Here is a 12735-nt window from a genome sequence, read left to right on the forward strand (position 1 = left end):
GTGACATATTAATTTTTTAAAAGAAATTACCTGTAGCCCCTTCGGGGGGCTTCCTAAAGGCTGTGGGAGGAGGGTCTGAAAATGTTCTGCCTCCCCCTGCTGGCCTCTAGGGCTTCACAGGGCCCATTTGAGCATGTGCTGTGGCCTTTAAAAAATAATTTTAAAAAATGGCTGCTGAAAACAAAATGGCCACCGCGCATGCTTAAATGTCCTGTGCGAGGACTGGCATGGCCTAGGGCCTCACAGAGGCCATTTGAGCAAGTGTCATGGCCATTTTTGGGGGGTCGCCTTTTTTTTTTAAAGTAATTTTAGAAAATTGCACCCCCCCTTCAAGTGGCGCCCGGGGCACGTGCCCTGCCTGCCCTACCCTAGATATGCCCCTGTCCCCTGTGTCTGATGTCAAACACAGGGGGGCACGGCCCGTGAGGGGGGGTGGCCCAGGTTCTGTGAACCCAGTTGCCCAATGATGGCTACGCCCCTGGGGAGATATAGGAGCTGTCTTCAAATATCTGAAGGGCTGTCACATAGAAGGAGCAGACTTGTTCTCTGTTGCTTCCAAGGACTAGAACCAATGGACTAAAATTACAATGAAGCACGTTTAGGCAGGACACTGGGAGGAATTTCCCAACATTAAGAGCTATTTGGCAGCGGAACTGCCTGCCTCTTGCAGTGATGGAGTCTCCTTTGCGGGAGATTTTCAAGCAGAGGCTGGAGAGGCATTGTCAGGGATGCCCTGAGGAGGGGGTTAGATTAGAAGATCTCCAAGGTCTTTTCCAACTCTAAATTTCTATCAGTCTGTCTAAGCTGGGAATGAAATTTCCTCACACACTCACATTTTGACTGGCTTCTAGTCTGGTGGCTGTGGGTCACATCCAACCTCAGAGGCATGATGCCTCTCAGTACCAGTTGCAGGGGAGCAACAACAGGAGAGAGGGCATACACTTACCTCTTGCCTGTGAGCAACCCAGAGGCAACTGGTGGGCCACTGTGTGAAAGAGGATGTACAGGCATGTGAAACAGGCGTGCAGAGCAATAGAGATGTGGGTTGTTGTTGTTGTTTGCAGAATATGTGGAAAAAAATGAACCCAAGAGGACTTAATTTGTTCCTGTTTTTATTAGTTCTAAGCAGAAGGCTTAGAATCACATATGGAGGTTCAAATGAAATAAATGGTGCAGGCTATGCCTTTTGTTCAAAACTCAATTTCTTTTGGTTTAGAGAAGGGCCTATATTTTATTTATTTATTTTTACATGTATATGTGGGTGGTCCATCACCATTTTCAAAATCCATCATCCATCCATCATCCATTTGCACAAGTTCCAAGCATGATCTTACTCACTGTAAAGACTGCTTCTGCAGGCTTCCACGCTCCTCCCTAGAGCAATCTTACCCTCTGCACACTTGTCAACCAAGGGCCTTGCACGATTTTTACAGTGCCACCTGCTGGCCACCTCTTGCATTCTCAGAAGAACCCACCCTTTTTCATTTCTACTTTTCTGGCAACTGGGGAAAGGGGCAGGTTCTTCTCAGAATGCAACAGCTAGCTGGCAGGTGGAGCTGCAAAAATGGCACAGGGTCCCTGTTCAGCATGTGTGCAGAGAGTAAGATTCTTTTGTGCTAGAAAGGAGCATGGAACCCCGCAGGAGCGTCTGTACAGGGAGTAAGATGATGCTTGCAACATGTGCAAAAGCTTTGCAGATCCTGCACTTAATTGCTCTCTGGAAACTTTAAACAGGCAGCAGAAGGGCTCCTTTTCTAGCTGCCACCATTTTGTTTCCCCCAGAATGCCTTGAACATAACATTGTTCAGAGGAATTGTAGGGGAAATGGTGGTCACCACAACTTTGTCTTCATGGCCTTTATGTGCTCAAGGACCCCTTCTTTCCTTCCTTCCATACAATGCTCACAAAGTACAGGAATGACAATTCATCACTAAAATAACAATACAATCATTGCAAACACCAGCAGCAAGCAGAAACTGCAGCTCTAACGGGTCCATTCTGCAGTTCGAAAACTCATCACCGTTTTTTAAAAAATGAGATTCAAGTTCTGTGTAAATGCATCAGATTCCTGGGTCTGATGGATTTCTTGTGGGAGGTGGTTCTATAGCCTCAAGGTTACAGCAGCAAAAGCCCTCTTGGCAATGACCACTAAATTACAGTAGAAAGTATTTGTAATAAATACTAAGCATTTAAAAGCCCATCTTTTTGCTCAGGCTTTTTTAGCTTCTGAATAATTTATAGGTTTTAATTCTGTGACTGTTTTTTAAAATTGTTAGTTTTAAATTGCTCTTATGTGTTTTTATATGTGTTTTTAGCTGTTTTGTCATTGTGAACTGCCCAGAGACGCGGGTTTGGGGCAGTATACACGTGTAATAACAAACAAACTAACTAACTAACTAACTGCAGTGGCTGACAGGGGTGGCAGAAGGTATTGTGACGCCTCAGGTGAGGCACAAAATGCTTCCTTGCCCCACGGTCCTGGTAGGAGCCCGCCTCTTTTCAAAACTACCCTTACAAGTAGGGATGTACACGGAATGCGATTTGGACACCGAATCGCAGCACATCCCTTTAACACTGAGGGATTACACTTCCCCTTTAACACGGAAGAGAGCAGGTCCATACTTGATCCTCGGCCGCTCACTACCACTTTCTTAATCGCGGCACACACACCCAGAGCTATCATCATGTACTGGCAGAGCTCTCCCCAAGCTGTCCCTGCACAACACTGGCACACAAATGGCTGCTGTGTAGGCCATGTGCATGCCAGCGTTGTGCAAGGGCAGCTGTGAGAGAGCACCGTCGGCATGTGTGTGTATGCTGCGATTAAGGAAGTGGTGACGAGAGTGGAGGAGCAGTTATGGACCTGCTCTCCTCCATGTTAAAGGGGATGTGTAATCCTACTGTGTTAAAGGGATGTGCTGCAGTTCGGCATCCGAATCACCTTTCGTGCACATCCCTACTTGCAAGCTTTGGAAGTGGTGCAGGGGACGGGGAAGAGGGAGGGTTGCCAGCAGCCTCCTCTTCTCTCCTCATGCTTCTCGCCGGCTCTGCAAGGAGTGTGAGGAGAGGTGCTCTTGAAATGTTTGCAGGGGTCAGATCATGTCCCAAAGAGCTGCTCCGATGGCGGGGGACATTTTGCCACCCTGCTGGTGTCTCAATAATCTGCTGCCTGAGGAAACTGCCTCACAGCGCCTCATGAAAGGGCTGCCCCTGGAGGATGAGGTTTCAATATGGTGGGGGGGGGAGGGATACATATAGGGAGAGGTCTTCTCTTGAGAGTGCAGACCCAGCTAAAAAGGGAACCAATTTCTTGAATTTGGCTGGGGGCGAAGTTGACCAATAAAACTCACAAAGAATTGGCGTGCAATGCTTCCTGTAATCAATTTCCTCTGAGGTGGATCTGTAGGCATTCAGCCTGGACCAAGTCCCAGTCCTGACAGGACAATTCACATTTTATCAAGGCTCCTGCTCCATCTGGGTGGTTTTTTCTGAAACCACATCCTGTCCCTTTTTGCTCCAAGCGGTCAAGCGGTCTGAACTGCACGAGTGAGAAACTGAGAATCCAGCTTTCCTCCTCATTCCCCACTGGAAAGCAGCATTTCCTGAGGTGTCTTCCTTGATTGCCGTCCAGAGTAACCTCTCTCTCTCTCTCTCTCTCTCTCTCTCTCTCTCTCTCCTTCTCAAACAGCTGTCTGCGAAAGTGGTTGCCAGAACGGAGGCCGATGCATTGGACCAAACCGCTGTGCATGTGTTTATGGCTTTACTGGGCCTCAGTGCGAAAGAGGTAGGCAAATATTTGATCCGGATTGTCTGTACTGCCATGTGAATGTATATTGATTTATTTTAAAAATGTTTTATATGTCCTCCTTCAGTCTATGAAAATGCCTCACAGAAATCATAGAAAAGTATCAAATGCCAATACAACTCCATCTTAAAATGTAAATTGCTCTGTTGCTCAAAGGAAGAGCAGTGCTTTCCATGCAGAAGAACCCAGGTTCAACCCCTGGCATCTCCAGGTTGGGTTGAGAAAAATTCCGGCCTGGAGCCCTGAAGAGCTGCTGCCGGTCAGAGTAGACAATACTGTGCTAGATAGACCAAGGATTTGACTCAGTCGACAGCAGCTTCCTGTGTACGAAAAGCAGAAAAAGCGCAGAATGGTTTTGGGGGAAGGACCACAGCTCAGTGGAAGAGCATCTGCTTTGCATGAAGAAGATCCCACGTCCAATCTGCAGGCCTGTTCAACTTAGGCCCCCCAGCTGTTTTTGATCTACAACTCCCATAATTCCCAGCCACAGTGGCCAATAGCCAGGGATTGATTGATTGATTATTTATTTATTTATTTATTTATTTATTTATTTAAGCTCAGGGTTGGTGCCAAACGAGACACCCCAGGGAAGGCATATCAAATGCAGGATACCATGGCTCAAAAGACCCTCTTTAAACCAGTTTAATTTGTGATAAGAAATATTCACTTCTCCAATGGACAGGAACATCTTGTCGACCAGTGGCAGGAGAGCAAGAATATCTTTAAGCTGATTTAAATGTGATTGTCCCAAAGATACCTGGGAATTGTAGTTTTAAGGGACTGGGAGACTTCCAACCCCACAGATCCCAGAGCTTTGCTTTGAAAAATCATGACCATTAAACCAGTTTGAGATCAGTTTACATTTGCTTTGTGGATGTGACCTAAGAGAGGGCTTTTATAACAGATGCCCTTTTTTTATTCTGAACACATGGCATGTATTTTTGTACTGCACAAATGGTATTTGTGTGTGCGCGCGTGTGCGCTTTTGGCTGGTATGGGAGGGCTCTTGTAATATCGGAAAGCCTTGAGTAAAAAGCTCTTTTTCTGCAAAGCCTGCGGTGAATGGATTTGGCTGGGACTCAGCGTCGGAGATGAAGCAAGCTTCACAGCTGTGTGTACATCGGCTCTCCCTGGCCAAAACAAACAGAGAGGTTGCTTTGCAGAAAGATAGGATGATGTTTCAAAGCACCCACTCCCTGCTGGCTTTCTAGCCTCCAGGAAGCAGGAGCAAATCTGGACTTGAGGGGGTCTGGGCTGAATATCTAGAGAGTTTCTGAATTCTCCATTCTGGCACATTTTGGACTAGATGGACCCACCCTTGTGGTCCCATTGAAATTCAGGGAGAAGAGAACGATCCCTGACTATTAGAGATTCCAGCCAAATGGAACTTCCCTTGTTTACCTTCCCAGACCTATAAGGGCTAGAAATGTGCGTCCTTTATAATGAAAGCTCTGCCGACATCTGTACACCCAGTATGGTGGAGCCATGTCTTTTGCACTTTTAAGTTTCAAGCAGTGGTTTTTAAAATTATTTTTATTTTTATTTATCTTACATTTATATCCCGCTCTTCCTCCAAGGAGACTAGAACGGTTACATAGTTGTGTTTATCCTCACAACAATCCTGTGAGGTAAGTTAGGCTGAGAGATACGTGGCTGGTGAGTTTCATGGCTGAATGGGGATTTGAACTTGGGTCTTCCCGGTCCTAGTCCAACATTCTAACCACTACGCCATGCTGGCTCAGGAATTTTTTTTTTTTTTAATGCCCAGGAGCTGAGCTTGCTTGTTCAAAGTCAAGCACATTTGCAGGCAGAGCTTGTTTTGCAAACTAATTCCTGTGATGGAACTCAGTTGGAGATGCCAAAGTCCCTGAGCTCCACAGTCTTGCAAGACCTTAAAACCGAGCTGTCTTCCCGCTTGGGTTTTACAAAACTGAATCCACGGACTCCTTCTGCCAGCAAGTAGAGCAGGAGTTGCCCTGATCGGAATTCAGGAAAGGAGACCCTCCCTCGCTGCTGGGGCTCTTCCCCCGTCCCCCCCCCCGCCCGCCAAATCTTCCCCAGGGCCCAACAAGCCAAAACCACAAAGATCCGTACAGCGGAGTTGGCTGGAAAGAGAGAGGCTTCTTTGTGCAGAGAGGGACTTGGCCTTGCGGTTGCTTAATTGAGGAAATGCACACTTCAGAGGCGGGCGGCTTCATCAGGAGGAGAGGCTGAGCCCTCGCTAGCTCATTTTTTGGCTCTTAAGAGACTCTTTTAGGGGCTTGCGGTGGGTGGGTGACAGACTGGCTGGCAGTGCTGTGTCGGAATGATGCCAGCCCAGCTCTGGAATCTGTTTGTGGGCTGCGCCAAGGAAAGCCTGCGGGGAACCGCCGGCCAGGTGTGTTCGCAGCACTATCCTGTGTGAGGGTACAAAGCAGCTTCTGGAGAACTGAGGAGCCAAGGATAGCAGCCTCCTGCCCTTGCACATTGGGGTGCTTCAAAGGGGTGTGTCTGTGTGTGTCCGGTTATGCACAGCAGACAGAGCTAGAACCAAAGACCAAATTGGAAGGGAGAGTTTCATGTGGAGTCAGATGGCCTTTCAGGTATGCAGGGACCATGCTAGGGTTGTGTGGATCATCCCCTGTTCACTTCGGAGGGCATCTTGGTACTTTGGGGTAGCCCGCAATTAAATTCAAGGCATAGGACCATGAAGCCATTCAATTTTGGCTGAACTGCTTTGCCGCTTTTGTAGTCTTCCCCCAATATCCCCCGACTCCTTTGCTTAGCAACAGGAGACAAGTGGAGCTGCAGTGACCCAGCTCTCCCTATGCAGCCGCAGTGCAGCAGCCTTCCATTGGCTGTTGCTTGTGTCTACCAGGGGCGGAGCCAACACTGAGCGGTAGGGTTCAAAGAACCCAGGCCGCCAATGAAAAGGGCCGTGCGAGACATCCCGCATTTGCTGACTGGCTGCATTATTTCCCATCCTCTCTTTCCAGTGAGGGAGAGAAAGGGAAATAATTCAGGCAGGCAGCAAATGCTGTCTGGAAATGAGCTCTGGAGAGCTCGCATGGACTTATCAGAGCCCTGGAGATGCCCCTTTTGTCTGTGATATCATGCACAGGGTCCAGGGTCCAGAGAGCTTCAAGCAACCTCTCGGAGGTACCTGCACTCGCTGTCCTGTGGCACATTCGCCACCTGAGGATGTTGCCTCACCTGGCCTCAGGGCAGCCGCCCTGGCCCTAAGACTGTCTCTGCAGCCACAACCACATGGGGGCTGTGGGCACAGCGGGGCTCTCAGCTTGGCAGCAGGAGCTTCTGTGGGACCCTGGCAGCTGCCCAAGGAAGTCAACCCAGTATCCCTCTGCTTTCAAAATGTTTCGAGGAAAGTGGAAAACGTTTCAGAATATGTACCTAGCAGATCTTTTTAAAGTGGGGCGGGCGGGGAATACAAGGAATGGAACAGATGCCAACTCACAGCATGGGGAAATGCTTTACTGAAGTCCTCTGCAGGCAGGGGCGAAGGGTGTGCACTCAAATGTTCCTACTTTGATTTGGAGCTTTCTTTAAATTTGGAGCTTCCATAGTTTGCAGGGGATTTTTTTCCCCATTTTATGACCCATGTAGGGGTGTGTGTTTCCAGATTCATTCCCCCCGTTTTCTTTTTTTGAAGCAAATTTTAAAAGAAACATTCTTCCTTGCAAACTGATCTCTAGCCTCATGACTTCTCTAAGGAAAGTGGATTGATTGATTGATTGATTGTTCAATTTTCCTACTGCCTTTCATAAAACATCCCGAGGCGGTTTACAAAAATTAAAAATACAATAAAACTCCATAAAATTCACATTTAAAATCTTAAAGTAAGTTAAACAGTAAAAGCCACAAAACACCAAAATGAATGGACCAAAATGGGGCGTAACAAGGCTGGAGTGGGCCCAGAGACAAAATTTTAAAATGGGCCCCTCACTGATACACACACACTTACTTCACAATGTATAGTCATGTGACTTGCCTCTGGGGGGCCCCTCGAGGTGTGGGGGCCCCCAGGCAGCCGCCTCCCCTTGCCTAATGGTAGTTACGCCCCTGGAATTGACGCTGAATCTGCATAGAATCAATGCATACAGGACTGAGCATACTGTACCCAAAGGACGCCCTCCATCCTTTCCCAGGGGGTCCCAACTGTGTACAGCTGCAAGTGAATGCACATAGACCAGGGGGCAGGAATGACCTCAATGCTTCTGCTGAAATTCTAAGTCATTTGCATGTACAACCTTAGAGTTGGAAGAGACCCTGAAGGACTTGTAGGAAACTGCTGCAACGTCCCTGAATGTGGAAGACTGCTTAACCCTTCCCCTGCCTGCCACTACTCTGTCCAGCCTTTGTTTGAAACCTCCAGTGAAGGAGAGCCCAGCACTGCATGAGGCAGGCTGTTTCACAGGCCAACAGCTCTTACAGTCAGGAATTTCCCCCCAATGTCTAACTTAAATCTGCTTCCTTCAACTCATTGGTTCTAGTCCAGGGTTTCTTAACCTTGGGCCCCCAGATGTTGTTGGACTACAACTCCCATCATCCTCAGCCACAGAGGCCATGTCTGGGGAAGATGGGAGTTGTAGTCCAACAACATCTGGGGGCCCAAGGTTAAGAAACCCTGTTCTAGTCCTCAGGAGCAACAGAGAACAAGTACACATCCATCTATCTATCTATCTATCTATCTATCTATCTATCTATCTATCTATCTATCTATCCTGCCTGATATATGCATCTCTAGGCTGTGTACAGAGTTAAAACATAACAAATGTATGACAGAATAAAACCAGTTAAAATTCATAGGACAAATAAAAGCAATATCACAAGATAAAAACACATTAAATCGTTTAAAATTAATTTCAGTTAAAAGCCTGAGAAAACAGGTGTGTCTTGAGGGTCTTCCTAAAAGCAAACAGAGAAGGAGTTGCCCTTATTTCGACAGGAAGCATATTCCAAAGCCCTGGGGCAGCCACAGAGAAGGCCCAGTCCTAAGTTGCCACCAAATGAGTTGGTGGTAACCGTGACCAGACCTTTCCAGATGGTCTTAATAGGCAACGGGGTTCACGACAGAGAAGGCGCTCTCTTAAGTACCCTGGACCCAAGCTGTTGAGGGCTTTATAGGTAATAACCAGCACTTTGTATTCCGCTCAGAAACATATGGGCAGCCAGTGCAAATCTTTTAAAATCGATGTTGTATGGTGTCCTGGAGACCAGTCTAGCTGCTACATTCTGTACATACAATGACAGCCCCACGCCAAGTGCATTACAGTAGTCAAGCCTAGAGTTTACCATCATATGCACCACTATTTTAAGGTCATTTGTCTCTAGAAATGGACATGGCTAACATCAGTCAAAGCTTATAAAAAGTGCTCCTTTATGCATCAAGCCCTTCAGATATTTGAAGATGACCTTTCTATCCTTTCTTAATCTTCACTTCTCCAGGCTAAACATGCCCACCACCTCCGTTCTCCATAAGACTCACTCTCTTGCTTGCCTTCCTCTGAACCTATTGTTGCCTATTCATACCCCTTTTCGTCATCTTGGTTGCCCTCCTCTGCACCTGACCCAGTTTACCAAAATCCTTCTTGAAATGTAGGGGTCAGAAGTGGGCACAGAGCAGAGCACAGCCATTATATCTCATGATCTGGACTCTCTGCTTCTGTTAATGCAGCTAAAATTGCATTCGCTTTTTAAGCAGCTGCATCTCACGGCTTCATTCACTGTAGAGATGCCTTGTAAGAATAGGGCTTATGTTTCCTGCATAGAAACCAGTATGTATGAATGTATGTATGTATATGGCCAGTGCAGGTGCCACCAGGGGGGTGGTGAAAAGTACCAGGGGATCAGTCGTGCCACTCAGCTGGCCGCCAGCAGGGGATTGGCTGCATGGAAGCCAGGTGAGTGGCAGAGCCAATCCCCCGTCTCAGGGAGTGCTGGGAGGCACCGTGCTGCTCAGAGCTGCTTGCAGGTGTGCCCGGAGCCAAGGAGAGGAGAGCTGGTCTGGTGGTAGCAAGCATGACTTGTCCCCATAGCTAAGCAGGGTCCGCCCTGGTTGCATTTGAATGGGAGACTTGATGTGTGAGCACTGGAAGATCTTCCCCTTAGGGGATGGGGCCACTCTGGAAAGAGCATCTAGGCTCCAAGTTCCCTCCCTGGGATCTCCAAGATAGGGCTGTTAGAGATTTCTGCCTGCAACCTTGGAGAAGCTGCTGCCAGTCTGTGAAGACAATACTGAGCTAGATAGACCAATGGTCTGACTCAGTATATGGCAGCTTCCTATGTAAGGTAAGCACCTACTAATTTATGCTTAAGGGTGCCTCTCACCATGCACCCCTCCCCGGCAATGCCCACACCAGCTGTTACTGTATGCATATATTATGTATTCATTTAATCAACTCTCTTCAAAAAGAGCCCTTTTGCATAAGAATAAAGTTGGTATTCATTTAAAAAAACCCTTTTGTTTTTGCACAATAAATGGTCTTTTTGAAGAGAGCTGAGGTGTTAATATGCACATTGCATCGCCAACGTATCAATTTCATTTAATCATATTTATATACTAGGTGTATCTAGGCGGTGAGATACACCTTCTAGAGATATCTGCAGTGGTTCAGAGCCATAATGAGATCTGCCAGGTCCTTGGGTTTCACCCCAAGTCTCCAGATTTAGCCCCTCCCTCAGGGTCTCCAGGGCACAGAGATCAATCTCAGGTTGAGAAGCCAGAAGCCAAGAGGGTAAACCCTTTCCCGTAATGCCCTTCTCCACCTTTCTCTTCCCATTCCAGACTTTCAACGACCTGCTTTTCTCAACATATTATTCTAGCCTCAAGACTCTTTCCTTTACTTGCAGGAGACCATAGGCACACCAGTGTAGTCACAAAACATCTATTTGGGAAAGGCATGGAAAAGAGGGCGGAAGTTCTGCTCTGCAAGACAACTGGAAGGAGAATCTGGACGGGGCGGCTCTTTCATGAGGCCAGGCCAGGCAGTCGCCTCAGGTGGCAAATTATTGGGGCACCAGCAGGGTGGCCAGAAGCGCCCCCCCCCATTGTTGCCATCGGAGCAGCTCTTTGGGATTGAGCTGACCCTGGCAAACTTGGCAAGTAGCGCCTTTCCTCACACTCCTTGTAAAGCTTGCAAGGAGCCAAAGGAGAGAAGAGGAGGCTTCTGGCAACCTTCCCTCTTCATCACCCCCTGCCCTGCACCACTCCCAAAGTTTGCAAGGGTTGGTTATGAAAGGGGCGCTTACGCATGCGCCCGTCCCCACCCCACCCCGCAAAGGGCGTGGGGCAAGGCAGCATCTAGTGCCTCACTGCAGGCTCCACAATACCTTGGTCTGCCCCTGGGTCTGGGGTTCTCTCTTTTGTAATCATCACCAAGCAATCCTCCCTGCTCTGACTACACCTCCCTGGACTCTTTGGCCTCGTCTCTAGGCCTGAGCCTCAGGAGACCTGGCAGCCCTAATTCCGGCTGGGTGTGCCGTTGCTAGTAGGCACCAGAAGTCAAAAGCTATCGAGCAAGCATCCTGTTTCCATTAGTGTCCGCTGAAGTCCAAATTGGACAGGCGACAGGTTCTTGGATCTCCGCCAGAACCTAAAAAGTGGAAGGGAGGGCCAATTGGGGGTGGGAGGAGGTGGTGAATGTGGGAGGCTGCTTGACCCTTCCTGTGCCTGCCACGGCTCCTTTGTCCTCCCTTACTCCAGTGGCTTTTCTCCTCTCTGAAAATCATCTTTGTGCTCGACTCCCGGATTAATTTACATCGTTCTCCCAATGTATGTAGTAGAGAGGGTTATAGGGTGAAAAAATGAGGGTCCACGCTTCCACTCTTCCAACTCTTTCTCTTTAAACATATTTTTGGAAGAGCGATCTGGGGGAGAACAGCTGGGAAGGGGAGCATATTCCTTCCTCCCAACACACACACACACACACACCCTTCTCCCCTCCCAGATCTGGGTCTGCCACTGAAAGTTGAGTCTGGACCCAGGACGTGTTTTTAGTGACCAACGAAGCAAAAAAATGGAGCCAAAGGTCGTCTGCTTGCTTGACTCCCAAGTTGATTTATGTCATTCTGGATTCATCTGGCTACGTGAAGCAGAGCGATACGGAGGGGAAACGTGATGCCTGGCCTTCCTTCCCCTTACGAGGACTGGCCCCTCTTTCTCCACCCTCCCCACGGCTTTGTGTCGGCCTGAGCGGGGCTGGGCTGGGACACATTCGCAGAAGCCCGATGAGAAAAACACCTGGGAGCTAAAAGGGGAAACGGCCTCGTAAACATGGCCTTTTATTAGAAACGTGTGCACAAGAGGCTGTGATGGCAGCCAGAGAACATCCCGACTCCCAAGCGTGCCGTTTCCAAAGGGGCTTGGATGCGATGGCAAGTAGAGAAGGGGCAGGGATGCTACAGCAGAGCTGAGGAAATGCAGGAGGAAGCCGCTTTGGGGGAGGTCAAGCGTCCCTTCGAGAATCCCAGCAACAGACCTGCGGTTGCTGAAGGCCAAACCTCCCACTCTTCTGCTCAACCCATTAACCCTGGGACTTTGAAACGGCACAGTACGACAGAACACCAGGGTCACCCAACCTTGGCTCCCCAGATGCTGCTGGACTACAAACCCCATCATCCATTGCTACAGTGGATGTGGATGATGGGGTTTGTAGTCCAGCAACATTTAGGGAGCCAGGGTTGGGAGCCCTTGCTGTTCATGATTCTCCTCACGAGAGCACAATAAGGGTCCTGCTGGACCATGCCAAAGGCCGATCTAATCCAGCAGCCTCTTTCCCAAATTGGCAATTGCTCTCAAGAAGACCATGAGCTGGCCTTGAAGGCAACTGTCTCACTGCGTTACCACATTGTTTGGCCCCAGTAATGGGTACTCAAAGGAATGCTGCTTCTGAATGTGGAGTTTCTACATAGCTATTGGGGCAAACCACCAT

At 48.4% G+C, this 12735-nt stretch overlaps 1 protein-coding gene across 2 annotated transcripts in view; it reads left to right on the forward strand.

The window, feature by feature from the left end:
• The window catches only part of FBN3 (fibrillin 3), a 235163-nt gene that overhangs the window by 37475 nt on the left and 184953 nt on the right, over positions 1-12735 (forward strand). For both annotated transcript variants that reach the window (XM_053298377.1, XM_053298378.1), the window contains exon 7: positions 3689-3784. In XM_053298377.1, the coding sequence (XP_053154352.1) occupies positions 3689-3784 (96 nt within the window). The remainder of the gene's footprint in view (positions 1-3688; positions 3785-12735) is intronic.

This window comes from Hemicordylus capensis, chromosome 2 (assembly GCF_027244095.1).
Source record: "Hemicordylus capensis ecotype Gifberg chromosome 2, rHemCap1.1.pri, whole genome shotgun sequence".
NCBI lineage: Eukaryota > Metazoa > Chordata > Lepidosauria > Squamata > Cordylidae > Hemicordylus > Hemicordylus capensis.